This window comes from Dryobates pubescens, chromosome 5 (genome assembly GCF_014839835.1).
Source record: "Dryobates pubescens isolate bDryPub1 chromosome 5, bDryPub1.pri, whole genome shotgun sequence".
Classification (NCBI taxonomy): domain Eukaryota; kingdom Metazoa; phylum Chordata; class Aves; order Piciformes; family Picidae; genus Dryobates; species Dryobates pubescens.
This window is the reverse complement of record NC_071616.1, coordinates 24,173,698-24,189,859: the sequence shown is the minus strand read 5'-3', so window position 1 is coordinate 24,189,859 and position 16,162 is coordinate 24,173,698. Positions and strand designations below refer to the sequence as shown.

At 39.0% G+C, this 16,162-nt stretch overlaps 1 protein-coding gene across 2 annotated transcripts in view; it reads left to right on the top strand.

Annotated features, from left to right (window-relative positions):
• Positions 1 to 16,162, top strand: part of TECPR2 (tectonin beta-propeller repeat containing 2) — a 46,100-nt gene that overhangs the window by 8,400 nt on the left and 21,538 nt on the right. For both annotated transcript variants that reach the window (XR_008462257.1, XM_054161827.1), the window contains exons 6-14: positions 521 to 833; positions 1,643 to 1,775; positions 3,110 to 3,568; positions 4,168 to 5,153; positions 6,443 to 6,626; positions 8,543 to 8,716; positions 11,591 to 11,771; positions 13,723 to 13,864; positions 15,147 to 15,387. Coding sequence is in view for 1 of the 2 variants with exons in the window: in XM_054161827.1 (XP_054017802.1) it covers positions 521 to 833; positions 1,643 to 1,775; positions 3,110 to 3,568; positions 4,168 to 5,153; positions 6,443 to 6,626; positions 8,543 to 8,716; positions 11,591 to 11,771; positions 13,723 to 13,864; positions 15,147 to 15,387 (2,813 nt within the window). In the remaining variant the exon portion in view is untranslated. The remainder of the gene's footprint in view (positions 1 to 520; positions 834 to 1,642; positions 1,776 to 3,109; positions 3,569 to 4,167; positions 5,154 to 6,442; positions 6,627 to 8,542; positions 8,717 to 11,590; positions 11,772 to 13,722; positions 13,865 to 15,146; positions 15,388 to 16,162) is intronic.

Genomic DNA, 16,162 nt, shown 5'->3' with positions numbered 1-16,162 from the left:
CTGTCCAGGGAGGTGGTGGAGTCACCATCACTGGAGGTGTTCAAGAGGAGATTGGATGTGGCACTTGGTGCCATGGTTTAGTTGATTAGATAGTGTTGGATGATAGGTTGGACTTGATGATCTCAAAGGTCTTTTCCAAGTGATTTATTCTATTGTATTCTATTGTAATCTATTCTACTTCGTAGTGTTTTGCTTGGATTTTATTAATTAGGAGAAGGATGATTACGTAATAGTATCTTCCTGAGATGGGCAAAGAGCAGCATTAAGGCTGTGAAGCTTACTAGGAGTATGAACTTGCCTAAAAGATGTAGTGTCTGACATCTACAGCTGAGGGAAAACTTTATTTGGAATCACTGTTCCTGTCTTACTGTAATCAAATTTGTACTTCAAACATTTGACTGAATAATCAAAAAACATAATTTTTGGTTTTGACAATTTTCAGTTGTAAATTTGTGCCATTACTTTTAAAAATTATTTCTAAGTTGAGTATATAACTTCTAAAATTAACTCTTCATTTTAGCACTGGCAAATTTGGAGCATGTTTTATACCTGGCCTATGTAAACAAAGTGACATAACACTATATGCTGCCAGACCTGGACTCCGTCTCTGGAAGTCTGATGTTCATGGAGCTGTTCAGGCCACATTCATATTGAAAGATGTATTTGCTGGAGGAATAAAAACTTTTGAACTGTATCCTCGTTTGGAACCACCTGACAGAGGATGTTACAGCTCCCCAGAGAAACACCTTGGTCTTGTTTCGTGCTTTTTCCAAGAAGGATGGGTACTGACCTGGAACGAATACAGCATCTACTTACTAGACACTGTGAATCAGGTAGATGAATCTTGTGGGTGAATACTTAGTTTCTTACTTGTTTTTAGTCATGCTATGCCGTAACATTCCCTTTGGGCTACCTATTCCACTGTTATGATTTAATTCTATTTTTAAACTTAACAAAGACTATATTATTTTTCTCCCTGTTCAGGTTGTCATTACAATGATATACTCACAAGCTAGCTCAATATATTGCATATAAAGCTAAGTTATATTTAAATACATTGAAAGCGTTAAGTCCAGGTGTTAAGATCATAATCAATTCTGATACTTGTTGACGTGTACATAAATCTAAGATTTAGTAATTAATGCAAACAAGTTTTAGACTTATAAAACACGTGTGGAATTATTTATTTTCTCCTTTCTACTACTGTTCATGTACTGCAAAAACCCAAGTACAACATTGTATTTGGTACAGAGTGAGCTTTTGGTTAGTCTTCTTACAAGTGCATATGAAAGTGAATACAAGCTAATATCTTTTGGTCTAAATGTTACTAAACATTTGTACTGTGGTTCTTTTTTGACACAAAGTTGTATATTGTTTAACTTGTATTTTCCCTGCCTGTTTGGACAGAGAAAATTAATAGATCTATGAAATTAAAATTCTTTTTAAAATGAGCTACACTGTGATTAAAGGGTACTTTCCTGTTTCTTTTTTTTTCTATTTCTTTTCAATAAGATAAAATCTTTATTGTCTAACTATGTATGCTGATTAAATTGCAATGAACACTTCTGTTAGCACACTGTTTAGACAAGATGATGCTCTTAATTTGATGCAAATTACTTCTTTCTTTGTTGACTCTTTATAGGCTTTGATTGGTGGCTTGGAAGGATATGGTGATATCGTGTCTGTGTCATGTACCAACAATGAGATTTTTCTCTTAAAGGGAGACAGAGACATTATAAGAATTTCAAGTAGACCTGAAGGACTGTCATCAATAGGTTTGTATAGATCAGCAAAGTGTAGTATGTACCTCATGAAACATGATGCCTATTGTACTTTTTTACTATTTAAAAATGCCGTAACAACCCAACCCAAATCCCACACAAAACCCTTCAGGTTATTGTAATAACCTAACAAGTTCCGTACAGTTACTTACCTGTTTCTACAAATTCTATTTGGAGGTCTGATTTATCTGCTCACCTGAGTTTCTGGCTTGGCTGCAGTGAGAACTGGGGCATTAAGAAATTAATTATGATTCCCTTTCTTTGGAGAGTGAATCAGTATTGTCCTAGCCAAGCATGTCTTACCAGTGCATTTGAGACCTTACTCTAAACCATGATGCTGAACTAATCTCAATTCCTGGTCATGGTTTTCTCTTGGACTCCTCACTCTCAGTTGTCTGGGTTGGAGACACCTGAATGTATTGATTCCTATCACCACACACAGTCCAGAGGAAATCTGAGTCTTTCACTGATGAAAAAGAACGAACTGGCAAAATCTCCAAAGAATGTTCACTGGAATTCAAAAAAGAACTCAATAGTTGATTTTCTTATTTGTTGGTGTCTTGAGTTCAGCATCTGTGTTACCAAAACTCCTAAAATGGATTGGTAGTACATCCTTAATGATGGTGCTGGCTGATTTCTCAATCATAAAAGATTTTAAACACCACTATACAGTGTATTACACTCACAGAGAACTATTTGTGCATTTAACATACTCCATTTTAGCTTTGTATTAGCCAAATGCTTATTAAGCGTTCTGTGAAGTGTCACGGAATGTTAGAGAACCTAACTTCCTTACCATTGTGTATTAGCAATAGCTTTAGTCATTTAAGTAGTTCTCTATTCCCAAGCATTGTTTGAAAGGAGACTTCTTGAAGCATATTTTATTCTAATTATCATAGTGGTTTATTGGGTAAATTTTCTTTCTTTCTTTTTTCCCTTCCCCCCAGTACGCTGAATGTTTGAATGAAGAGGTTGGAAGATACAGGGTGGCACTTCAGTGTATGATACAGTTGGGTCTTCCCAGCAGAACAACTGTGCTGTTCTTCATACATAAACCTAAATTCAGAAGTTTGCTAGTAGGAGTTTGAAGGGAATTGATTTTACTAGTTTGAAGGGAATTGATTTAATACAGATTTACTTTTATGAAGTTTACTCTGTGTGTGTGTGTATATCTATCTATCTATATAAATAAAATGTTATGAAGTTAGTTAGAATATTTTTCCATTGCATAAGACTTCTTTTCTTTCAATACACCCTCCAAGACCTATGCTCCTACTCACTCGGCCCACTAGTATTTATACTTTTGTTTTTCTTTTGGTCTGTTTCAGATGTGAATTCAAAATTGGCAAATCCTTTAGCAAATACCAGTCCTAAATTGCTGACTCCGTTATCAGCAGGTTCATCGGTGTCACCTAGCACTTCGGTGGAAGCAGATAAAAAAATGGTTACTTGCTCATCAGTTATTGGTGATAAAAGTGACTCTTCAGTGAAAGATGATCTTGAAATTCTAGCATTACCAGAGGAAGGTTTTGATAGAGTGGGAGACTTGAACAATGAAACAAGAAAAAGGGTCTGCTCAGTAGTATGTGAATCAAGAAGCAGGAGCAGTTCGGTAAATTCTGTGGACAGTAGCTCTGGCTTTATGGTATGTGCAGACCAAGTTTCAGAAGCTCAGAGAGGCGGTCAGCTTTCTTCACAACGGTTCAGCACAATCAGCTCTGAAGATTTTGATCAAGAACTGATTGTAAAGCCAATTAAAGTGAAAAAGAGAAAAAAGAAGAAACAAGGTAAGTCTAGCAGAACTTTCCCTTCTACTGCCCATTAGAACATATGACATTTGATGTTTCACACGGGAATGTGTATTTGACATGCTTCGTTTCTGTTGTCATGCTCTTGAGAGCATTTAAGTAGTTGTGGTGGGCCATCTATGTTTAATCTGAAACCTTATTTTGAAAGTGATACATTTAAGTCTTTTTAGATCTATTTTAAAAGCTCTTTTGTTTTGCCTTTTGGAAACATGCTTAAAATGGTAACATCGAGTGGATTATCTTCTGAGTTTTATTTTGGAATCGTGTATCCTATTTAGGATATTTAGTCTTTCTTGGTCATGCTTTTTAGTTTGTTAGAAATAGTGTAAGTACTTGGTTATTTTAATTGTTTAATATATCAATGCTACAACTTTAGAGTATTTTACCATTAGGAGTTTTTTGGGTTTACATGTGCTGTTTAGTGTTGAAGTTGAAAAAAATGGGTATGTCAAAATTTAGGTTTAACCCTGTTCTTCCTCCAGTGATAAAAATATTTTTATTTCTTACTGTGCTTCTAAATGTAATAAGCTTTTATTAATATTATTTCACCCTGGTTTTTGTTTGTTTTGTGAGAACAGAAGGTGGGACCAGGAAAAACCACAGCTCTCTGGAAGGTATACCGATTTATGAGCGTCAGCTTTCCGGTGATAGTCCACACTCGTTGAATGCAGACTCCATTTCTATGACTTCCAGCCTAATGAGTGGTAGCATTGATCATTTGAGTACTGGATCTCCAGATCAGGAAAGCATATTTAGTGTGGAGTCCCATACAATACTGCAAGAAGATAATGGTTCAGAAACTTTCAGTGTTCTACAGTCTCCTGAATCTGCAAGTGTACTAATTAATGAAGAAAGTGGAGATATGGTTGATTTACAGAAACTTCCAAACAGTGACAGTGGCATGGGTACTTCAACTATTGTAGATACTGAGATGGCTGTCTCTCCTCTAACGCTCCCAGAAGACTTGACTAGCAGTGTTGATGGTGAACATAATGGTAGTGTGGTTTCTGAGTGCTGTCTGGGAAAGCTGAGCCAAGAGGAGGAGCAGGATTTTCCTACGTTGTGTAAAATAGATGAAAAATTAGATAGGATGAAGCTGCAGGATCCTGAAAAATCTTTTGAAGAGCCAGATCTTACGGACCAAATGTTTTTGGAATGTGACAGTGTACTTGGTGATCAGGCTTCACTTACACCAAAGGAAACTGATGAAACTGGTAGGAAAGAACAGCAGCAGCTCTCTCTGATACACAGTGCTCTGTCTGATCCTTCTGTGCTCCACTTTGGCATCTCTAACGATGTTTATTCAGATAACACTTCCATTTCTGGATGGAATTTTGAAAGTGCAATCAAAGCTAAATCTAGTACTAGCACTGCTGAATGGGTAACAGACACTCATGAAAGTAAGACTGAGAAATCTGCTTCAAGTGATGAAGAAGATATTTATGGACATGGATTACCGTATTCATCCTCAGAGACTAGCATGCCTGATGTAGGTGCTGGCCCTGGTTCCCAGGATGTGGCCAAGATAAGCCTAGATGAAATGGTGCTGTTAAAATCTGATCAGGTATATATATTTCACTTCAGTTAAAATACAAAATTGCAGCATTTATAGAAGAAATGCACACTGGTGGCTCATATTGAGCTTCTCATCCACCAGCACCCCCAAGTCCTTTTCTTCAGGGCTGCTCTCAAGCCCAGCCCGGTCAGCTTGGGCCCACCTCTCTAGCCTGTCAGGGTCCCTCTGGATGGATCCCTTCCCCTCCAGCATGTCAGCCACACCACTCAGCTTGGTGTCACTGGCAGACTTGCTGAGGGTGCACTCAATGCCACTGTCTGTGTTGCCAACAAAGATGTTTTGCCAAAGATTATTTTGCCTGTAAATACTTGAAAAAAGGCTTAGTCTTTCTTTGTGCCCTAGACAGCACTATTTCAAATGTTGACTTTTTCACTTTTAACCCTCTTCGTTGTTATTTTCCGGGTGAGCATTTCCAGGAACAGTAATTCCCATACAGATTATAGAAGTACTTAAAGGAATTGTAAAATCTGCAAAGTTGCCAAGATCACTGAGAGTTTTAAGAGAAGTCATAAAAGGAAAATACAGTCCTGGACTGGGATTTTGTTTCTTTTAAAATCTGTAACAACCTTGTATTGAGATTAACCAAGTATTTGTTGATGAAGGTTGGGTGACAAGCCTACCTAGTAGCGACGACTGCAGACCAAAGCGTAGAAGACTTTTAGTATCAGGTCATGGTGTTCTTATACTCTGGAATGTTTAGAAAAACTTTGTGTTATAGGTCATGCCTACAATACTTGGGTTCTGCTTGTGCCAGCTGTCAAGATGGCAGTCTGTAAACCAGATTTCTGCGCTCGTGGCCTCTGCACCATGCAGAGTACTAGAGTTGGATATTTAGCTTTCTCTGCACTCCAACTGTCTTGTTCCCTTTACTCCAGGAAATTACTCATTGTCTATGAAGTGGTCAGCACAGGCAGACTGTACATTTTAATGTACTTTTTATTGCAGGTGTCATGTCCATTAAGTATATGTTCTTTAAGATAAGAAAATTGTTCACTTTTTGAAGGTAGATGGCAGTGGGGAGGATTTGTTTTTTGTTGCTGTTGTTGCTAAAACATTTGTTCTAGCAGTCTTATTTTGTAGTACATGCTATTTTAGGGAACACTGACAGATGTAGTTTTATTCTACACAGGGCAAATTTATTCATTGATGAAGACCCTTAAGAACCTTTGGTTTTGGCTTTTTAAAAAAAATCAAAATAAGGGAGCTGCTGTGCTTACATAGCCATTTTCTTTGCAATGTGAAGACACCTAGCACTGTTCTAACTCCACAGTTTTTAGTTTGCAGAAAGTTGGATGGGATACTCTGGCCCTGGTTATGGCATCCTGAGCCTGGTAGTCTCAGAAAAGTACATTTGGTGCCTGGACTACAGAGGCAGTCTGTACTGCAGCGCCCTTCCCGCAGCAGGGCTGCGGTGGCAGAAGTTCGAGGATGGTGTCCAGCAAGTGGCAGTTTCCCCCTCAGGTGGGTTAGCTTCTGCTTCTCTGCAACCTTAGAAATGTGGAACTTTGTACAGACTATGGTATTTTATTTGCTTTGTTGGTTGGGTTTGTTTGGTTTTAATAATAGCTGTTACTTCGTTCAGTGAAACTTGTAATTTTTCTGAGGTTACAGATGCAATTTGGTGCGTAAGTGATTTCCATGTAAACAGTTTATTGGGAGTTTTTTAATATGTTCTCTCCATTGTCTGGGGCTTGCCTCATGGAAAGAGTAGTGTGGCTCATTTGGGTGGGTTTTGCTTTTTAAAAAGAAAAGTCATACTAGGTGATATGACCACATCTGTCTTCACTGTCTCAGCATACCAGGTTCTGGTTTAAGTGGCTTTCTTACAGGTTCATGTCGCATTTTGGGGATGTTTTCAACTGATGAAGTTCAGAAGTAGTCGTTCAGTGGTAGGCAGAGATGAATGGAGATACCCTTGTCTATGAAAAAGTCTTTGAGCTGCTTATGGTTCCCAAATTTAAAATGTCCCTTTCCCCATGAGTGTGTAGATTATTTTGATTTTAACTTTTTTAAGATCACAAAAATAACCCTTTTGATTTTTGATGCATTTGCGTACGAGTTTGGTCTGGATGATTGGGAATGAGGATTATGTTAGTTAAAACAAAGTGGGTTTTGGTTATAAACTTGCATCACTTTTGGCCTTCCCAAATGTTCCAGGTGTGAAAAAGCAGATTTATCAGACACTTCTTTACTTAGTCTCCTGTCTTGCCACTACTTTTCTTGCCCTGTCATCTCTAACAGCACATGCCAATATCCCTTCTCTTTTTAGGGGCAGATTTGCTCTCTGTTTTAAGAAGAAAGGTGTTCTACATGATCTGTAGCTGAGCTTTGTTGTGGACAAAAAAAATTTAGGGGTGGCTGTCCTCGTTGAGGTGATAGGTTCCTCTATCTCAGTGTCTTGTCTTTTGCAGTGGTCAAAAGCAGATGCCTGAAGAAAAGTAAAAGGAACAGGTTAGCCTATATGGCCCTTGGTAGGATTAGGCTGCAAGGGCTGGTGGCTCAGAGGTTTCCTGAGAAGATGGTTGTTTCTCTGCCTTTATTATCCTTCAATTCCAGGAACTTACCCATGTCTTCATTGTATCCATGCAAATTTCTAACATCCACAATTTCCCATGGATGCATTAACACAAGAGTCTGTTAACCACAAAGGTCAACACTGAACCAAATGTTACTTTGTGGAGTTATTCAAAGAATTTTAGTATGGCAGTGTACTGGTCTCATATGAACCAGCATGGATAACCAGCAGTTAAATTTGGAGTTCCATTTGGTTGTCTTTTTCTGAGCTATCCTAGCTAATTCAAGTGAGGGAAGAAACTCAGGATGGATGTCTGCAGTTGCATTTGTCTGCCTATGATGTGCTGGGTAATGAGGAGGTAATAGTGCAGCCCACTTCAGTGTGGGACAGCACATCTGTTCAGGTGTTTGTCATTCATGACTGGTCCACAAAAGTGATCCTTTAGTACAAGTATTTGTAAAAGGTGAGAGTACTACAGCTGACCCCTTTTCCTTTGTGTACCAAACCAGTGTAGAAGCAAGCCATGAACTTCATTTTCTTAATAGTAGGCTTATTTGGCTTTGACATGGAACTTGTTTGTTACTTATCATTGTGCAACTGAGAAATGACCTGCTTTTAAACCCTTAAAAATCATACATTCTCTAAATGGTGAATGCATTCCAGCAATTCCTAGACAAGTTCAGCACTGTCCTGGTCATGCTTTTTAAAAGTAATTGCAAACCTTTTAAAATATAACATATCTATTTAATCCTATTGGTTTTCCTTTCCCTCTTGTTAGTTTAGATGTAGGTAGGACAAGTCAGTTGTCTCCATTGCAATAATTGGTAAGTGATAAGATCTTGTCTCTTAACTCCTTGTGCAGGGGCTCTTCTCTGGAAGATTGAACAGAAGACTAATAAAGCATTTGCATGTGGAAAAGTAACTATAAAAGGAAAACGCCACTGGTACGAGGCTTTACCCCAGGCTGTATTTGTGTCTTTGAGTGATGACACTGCCTGGATTATCAGAACAAATGGAGATCTGTATCTACAAACAGGTACCTGAATTAACCACAGGTTCTTTGAATTTTTTGCACACTAAGATTATCAGAGTTCAAGACTATGGAATGATCACAATTTGTTTTAAACCTTTATCCACAGCCAGGACATAAGGAAACCTTCTTATCTTGAGAAATGGTTGGAAAGATTTGTGAGATTCCATGTAATTAGGAGGCTGGAAAAGCCAGTCTGTGGCCACTTTTTTCCCCCTTCCTTCTGTGCCAAGTGGAATACATGCAGTTTAGAGAATTTATGACATGGGAGGGGTATGGGATAGATGCAGATAAATGGAAAATTATTGCAAAAAATACTGAAATAATGTCCTTGCCTTGAAAATGGTAAAGTGCACTGAAACCACTGAACCTTAAGTGTGTGTTGTTGGTTGGTTGGGGTTTTTTTCTTGCTTTAAGGATTTTAACAATGTTTTAAGAAAGGCTTTGAAAGGTAATGAGAGTGGCAGTTCAAAAAAATACTCAGGTACAGGAGGAAGAGCAAGGGAAGGTAGAAGCTGTATGTTTTGAAAAGCACAGATCTGTTGGAGGTCAGAGTGAAGAGTATTCTAAGGCAGAAGATCATAAAGTGCTTTAGAACTAGGTGGTATTGTGTGTGTTATATGTGACAGAAGAAACAAAGCCAGTGGAGGAATGTAACAGGTTATGGAGCAGCAGTCTTTACATCTGCCTTCTCACTGGATGAGAATGAGGCAAGAATCAGAAAAAAGAAGAGGGCAGTGGCAACTTTGAAATCATGGCCTTAGTTTTGTCCACTTCAGTGAACAGAAGAGGATGCATGTGGAAGTTGTTATGCAGGGAATATTCAGGCCAGATACAAGGAGCTGGGATGAAGGATGGAGTTTAGAGTTAAGGGAAGTGAGTATCAGGGACTCTTGGATGTGTGGACTTTGCACAGAGAGAAGAGTTGGTAAGGAAAAATTACAAATAACCTGATGAAGGAATTACTGGAGAAGTAAGGGGAGGACTAGGTAAGGGAGAAACAGTAAGACTCACTGAAGCGGGACATTTCAGAGTGGCTACTAAAATTTTTATTTATCTTCTATTCAATTCTAGTTCTCTCTTACTTTCTTTTGTTGATTTAATTGCTGTAGCACAATACAGAAAATCTTGATGATTAAGAAACCTGTTTAAATACACAGCACTGTTTCAAAGTTACTCTATGCTTATTTTTGTTCCATTATATGTAGTAGTTAACAGAGAAAACAAGTGGCCTGTCCAAGGTCACATGTATATTGCCAGCAAGCATGGATAATGGTGATAAAGAGTGAACTTTTGATGGCAATCACCCAGGGCTCTCTGAAGGTTTGAATCAATATTTTTCTTCCCTGTGAGGGATTGGTTTGGGTACATCAGCTTACATTCTGCTTGCTGTTCTTGGGTTTCTAAATTTGCTTTTGATGCCAAAAATACATTTTCAGTGTATCTGTCTTGTTAACATGAGGCAAGCAGTAATAGCTGTTTCTTCATGATCTTTTCATTCTTTTCATCCCCCTTCCATAACTTCTATAACAAACTTCTATAACAAAACGTGTATGCTCAAGCGGTTTGGATGTGAGTGTTCTTGTCATTTCAGAATATCACACAGGTGAGTCTGTTTATTCATGCATTGGCAACACGAGAAGATTAAGCAAAAGATATGTCTACTTGGGGAATTTCATATGTGGTCATGCAAATCAAGCTTTAGTGTAGCTGTGAAGAAGTTATGTTCCTCCCAGTTGTGTGTATAGGTGTCTGCAAACTACCTGTAAATCTGTCAGACCCGCTCTCCTCCTTTCCGTGCTACACACTTGTGGCCGTTTGACGCTGTGCCTTTAAGGAAGGGGCACACTGGCTAAATGTTTGTAAAATATTTTGGTATTCTAAACGAATTTCATTGGTAGGATTGTGGGAGGAGAGATTGGACCCAGGGGAGTTGGGAACTTTCTCTCAGTCTTCCTTCCTTCGCTGTCCCTTTCGGCTGGATCTGCTTCTGGGATTCTGGCCAACTAAGATAAGAACTAACTCCCTGTGCAAGGCCTTTATTCCTTTCCTGCCCTGTTAACCGTCCTCGTCTCTTCTTCTACCTCTTTTGGGGGAGAAGGGAGGTAGGGGGGTGAAGGGGGCACAGGGGGAAGCCCCCTCTGTGGGGGGTCTGGTTTCTGGTTGAGTTCATTTGCTGTATATTCCTGTATATATTGTAAAATACCTGTGTTTGTTGTGTTACATAGAATCTGTTTCCTTGTAAAATATAATCTCATTTCTCCGACTGGGTCTAGCCGTGGTCTTTTTCTCAGTGGGGGAGGGAAAGCAGAGCCTTTCCTTTCAAACCACCACACTGCTTTCTATTTAAACTTTCATCACTTTTGCAATCCGTTTGCCTGAGTCGTTATTTTCTGCCTGTGGTGGGGAGGGGACCTGCCCCAACCCATTACAACACTGTGGCATGTCCTTTAGTAATTGCTCTGCTGTGCCTATTCAGGTCAGGTTGCCTCTCTCCCTGGCACGTTTTGGGCAAGACTATTCCATTACTGCCTTTTTCTTTGATGCTTCTGCCAAGTCTATTGTTTTTATAAAATGGAGATTCCCGATCCTGACACTAGAGGGAGAAAAGGAACAGAAATGACAGGGCAGGACTTTTTTCCATCTGCAGGATGAAGGCTACACAGTGTGTTATTTCTTAAAATATAAACTCAGCTACATTTTAGGAAATTATTAATAATTTATAGAAAAAATAATCATGGAAACAATTGTCAAATGAAAACTGTTAGCATATCAAAGATATTTCCCTCCCCATTTTATTTTGTTGGGTAGCTTTGTCTCTTTCCTTTTAGTTGCAAACCCCCAAAGATTGTAAAGCACTGCTCCTTTTTTGATTTCTAGGCCTGAGTGTGGATCGTCCTTGTGCCCGAGCAGTAAAGGTTGACTGCCCTTATCCACTGTCACAGGTCACATCCAGAAATAATGTTGTGTGGGCACTAAGTGAGCAGCGGGCCCTGCTCTACCGGGAGGGAGTACGCAGCTTTTGTCCTGAAGGAGAGCAATGGAAGACTGATATTGTCAGGTAATGACACTGATTGGACTGCCTCATACCTAGAATGACACAAATAATTGCTTTCAGTGCTGGAACTCCTCAGTGTTCAAAAAAGTGTTACTTGAACTGATATGTAGACAATTACATGTGCATTTGTATGTATATATGTGTGTGTACACACCACTTTATGTCCTTCAGATGTTTACAGAGAACTGGTATCACATTATCACCAAGGTTGGAAGAGACCTCAAAGATCAAGTCCAACCTGTCACCACAGACCTCATGACTAGACCATGGCACCAAGTGTCATGTCCAATCCCCTCTTGACACCTCCAGGGATGGTGACTCCACCACCTCCCCGGGCAGCCCATTCCAATGGTGAACAACTCTCTCAGTGAAGAACTTTCTCCTCACCTTGAGCCTAAACTTCCCCTGGTGCAGCTTGAGACTGTGTCCTCTTGTTCTGGTGCTGGTTGCTAGAGAGAAGAGACCAACCCCTTCCTGGCTACAACCACCCTTCAGGTAGTTGTAGAGAGCAATGTGGTCTCCCCTGCGCCTCCACCTCTCCAAGCTAAACAATCCCACCTCCCTCAGCCTCTCCTCGTAGAGCTTGTGGTCAAGGCCTCTCCCCAGCCTTGTTGCCCTTCTCTGGACACGTTCGAGTGTCTCGATGTCCTTCTTAAAGTGGGGGGCCCAGAACTGGACACTTGGTTTTTCTGTCTGATGCATGACTGGTATGTAATGACAGAAATTGCTGTAGACAGAAGTGGTAACACAGCTAAAGCCAGTTTAAGAAAGTAAGGACAATTTTAGAAAGATCTTTGTAACATCTATTAATGACTTTTTATGATTAAATACTGTTTCTTTAATGTGCTCCATAATGGCTTTAATGAGCTCTCTGGATAGTTGAGTGCTTTTTTAATGAGATTAAATGTTGGTATTTTCTTGGTCATTCACCCAGCTGAATAATACTTTTCCACTCCCCAGTCACAGATTTTTATAAATATACTGTGTAATTGCTGCTTAGCTTGTAGTTAATACTGTGCTTCTGAGAGTTACTATGTGAGAAAGTTAAAAGCACCAAGTGTTTACTGCTGGCTTTGAGTCTAGAATATAGTCTCTCTTGTGACATTAGCCTGAAGCAAGTATGGGGAGAAACTCCTGTTCATGTTGTCAGACGATTTTGTCTTCAACTGAATACCCTGTTGTGAAGCTTTAAGTTGTGCTACCTCTCAGCCTGATGTTTGACTCATGGAAAGTCTAAGGAAGTATTTGTTGTATTATTCAAATCTGAAATTTACATTTACTTCAATTATTTCATTCATTGAAAATACCTACTTGACTTATGCCTTAGGTACACCTAATGTTCTTGGGCTTTGCATTAAAATTACAGAAAGCAATCTGTGTTTGTTCTGAAATGGTGGAGAAAGGTTCTCTGAAAGAAATAGCATTGTTGGCTACCTTTTAAATGCCTGGTACTATCACCCAATCCTCTTGACTTTCTGATTTTGTAAATTGTTTGCCTAAGTAAACAGGAAACTTATAGCCCTAAACCCAACATTTATCTTTGCTATATATTAGGGTTTTTTCCTATTTATGGTCCCTGGATGAGTTGTATTGTTTTTAGAATGGGGCAAGGGAGTTAGATGAGAAACATTTATGAAGCTGCTTTATCAAAAACTTAAAGGACACAGTTTTTCATTATTTACTGAACAAATTAGGTTTTAGCTATGTTTATTGTTACATATTCAAGTTTCAAATCTCAAGTTATCTTTGGAGGACTCATTTTTTGTTGAATTATTTTTACTTACACAAACTCAGAAACTTTCATTTATTGAGTACGAAAATTTTAAAGTGTTTTTGAGCTTGGCCACGCTGAGTTTGATCATTTGAAACTGCTGTCAGCATTGTAAGATCTTCATTAAAATAACCATAAATTTGAAGTAAGATTTTTAATTTTCTTACTTATTTGCATTTGCAGTGAAATGCAAGCTTTGGAACCAGTGTGCATAACCCTTGGAGATCAGCAGACATTATGGGCTTTGGATATCCATGGAAATCTGTGGTTCAGAACTGGTATAGTTTCCAAGAAACCACAAGGAGATGATAACCATTGGTGGCAAGTAGGCATTTTTAAATTTTGCTTTCAGTTTAGTCTGTTAGCCTGGGTTTATTGTGTGTATTGTTTTCCCATGATGTTCTAAGATATCAGTCAATTAATTGTTCGGTGTATTATAGCACTCTTTAGTCAATATATTAAAACTGTAGCGTGGCTGTGGCTGAAATCCTGTTTCATGTCTGCTATAAAAAAGGAAACAAAGCCATCCTATGGTCATCCAGATCAGCATCATAGCAGTTTTCAAGAATAACAGAAATGCTCTACCAGATTGTATCCTAGCAGTAGCAACAGGACATGCAGTTTAGGCAAATTGGTCAAATGTAGCTGCTGAATGCAGTCCCTTCTCTTGCCTTCCAGTACCTGTCCTTTTCCTTATCTAGATGAAATAAAGAAAAGTGTTTTTACAAGGTTACTTACTACATGTTTCTCCATTCAGTGGAGGTATCTTTGAGCTATGTGGGGTTGCTTACTTCATTCAGTCTGACATACAAGTAAAACCAACTCAGTTACTGCAAGAAGTCCCTGATATTGACTCAAATTCCCAACTGTTTTCCCATCTTTTATTGTTTTCCCTTGAGACAGAAGAGGGAAAAGGGAGTACCAAAACAATTGTACAAAAAAATCTGTCTGTCTGCATGGCTATCCAAGTTAAAAGAATTTCAGTTCACGTGCATGTATAATTTGTTCTTGCATATAGGCTTGCATGAATAGCTTGGCTTTGAGGTTATTGGCAAATTACTCTTACTGTGCTTTTAAGCATTTCCATAGTTTCTAGGAGTACCCCCAGAGTGTTGCCAGCCTAGTTGTCTGTGACAGAACTTGGGCAATTGCCTGCTTAGACTTCCTTGAGCCTGCTGAATTAAAATGCCCATGACTTTGTTGCAAAGGACTATTATCAGTTTTTGCTCTGTGATTTAAATTGCTCTGCTGTGCAGGTTTCTCACTTTGGGAAACTGAAATTTCATCTTAGTTTGCAGAGCTCAAAATGTTTTTAGGGGGAGAAGAGAGATGTCATGCCAAAACAAAGTGCTTTCTTAAAATGCATAATTCAAAGTATATTGTTGGATAGGGGAGGGACTGGTAAGCTGCTGGTTGATACTGCTTCTGGTTTGTTATGAAGACTTATTCAAAACATACTGTTTCTGTTTTTACCATCCTGTACTTTGAAGGTTGATAAACTCTTGTGAAGGTAGCTAAAGTCTTGGTAGATTTCCTGTAAATAAAACATGAACACCAAAAGTGTAACTAATTATCAAGAACACTTGTTGTTTTTTCCCCCTACCCAGGTAAGCATCACTGATTATGTGGTGTTTGACCAATGCAGCCTATTCCAGACAATAATCCAAGCAACTCATACAGTGGCAACAGCAGCTCAGGCACCTGTAGAGAAGGTGGCTGATAAACTTCGAATGGCATTTTGGTCACAGCAGCTTCAGTGTCAACCCAGCCTCCTTGGGGTTAATAGCAGTGGTGTCTGGATCTCTTCCGGCAAAAATGACTTCCATGTGGCAAAGGGAAACTTAATAGGTTGGTGTGTTTTTATATCTTATATTTTTAAGTTAAGAAAAATAAATGGCAGAAAGTAACTAACTGTGATTCTGTCAGCACAAAATTATCCATGGTGAGTCAGGGCAGCTTTAACAAACAATTACATGTTTAAAAGCTAAATGAAATGATGCCTTGGCATTTTGTCTTAAATACTTTCCCATTTAAAGGGAAATATTTTTCATGGAAAATTCTGTGTCCACAAGTGAGCTGTGCACTTCTTGTACCTACGCTTGTGTCTTCTCATGCCAGAGATGACAATCTTAAGCTTTTGTACCTGTTACAGTTAGCACAGTGGAGTCATGTTCACGATTGGTATGACTGTGCAAAACAGTTACAGTTTTACAGTGATAACAGAGAAATTGCTTGCTTTGTTTGTACTGCTAGATGTCTCAGAATAAGATTCTGATTAGTGCATTAATCAGGCACTAAGAGTAGTGTTAGAACGTTGTTTAAACTCTGGTACCAAACTGATCTCCTGATTCACAGGTTCAGAGATTGCACTGGGTTGGAAAGGACCCTCAATGGTCATCTTGTTTAAATTCCCTGCAGTCAGCAGGGGTACCTCCAACTAGATCAGGCTGCAAGATACATGAAGTCTGATCTTGAATGTCTCCAGGGATGGGGCCTCAACCACATCCCTGGGCAATGTGTTCCAGTATTTTACTGCTCTCATTATAAAGAACTTCCTCCTTGTGTTCAACCTAAATCTACCCTGCTCTAGTTTAAAACCATTACCCCTTGTCCTATTGCTTCA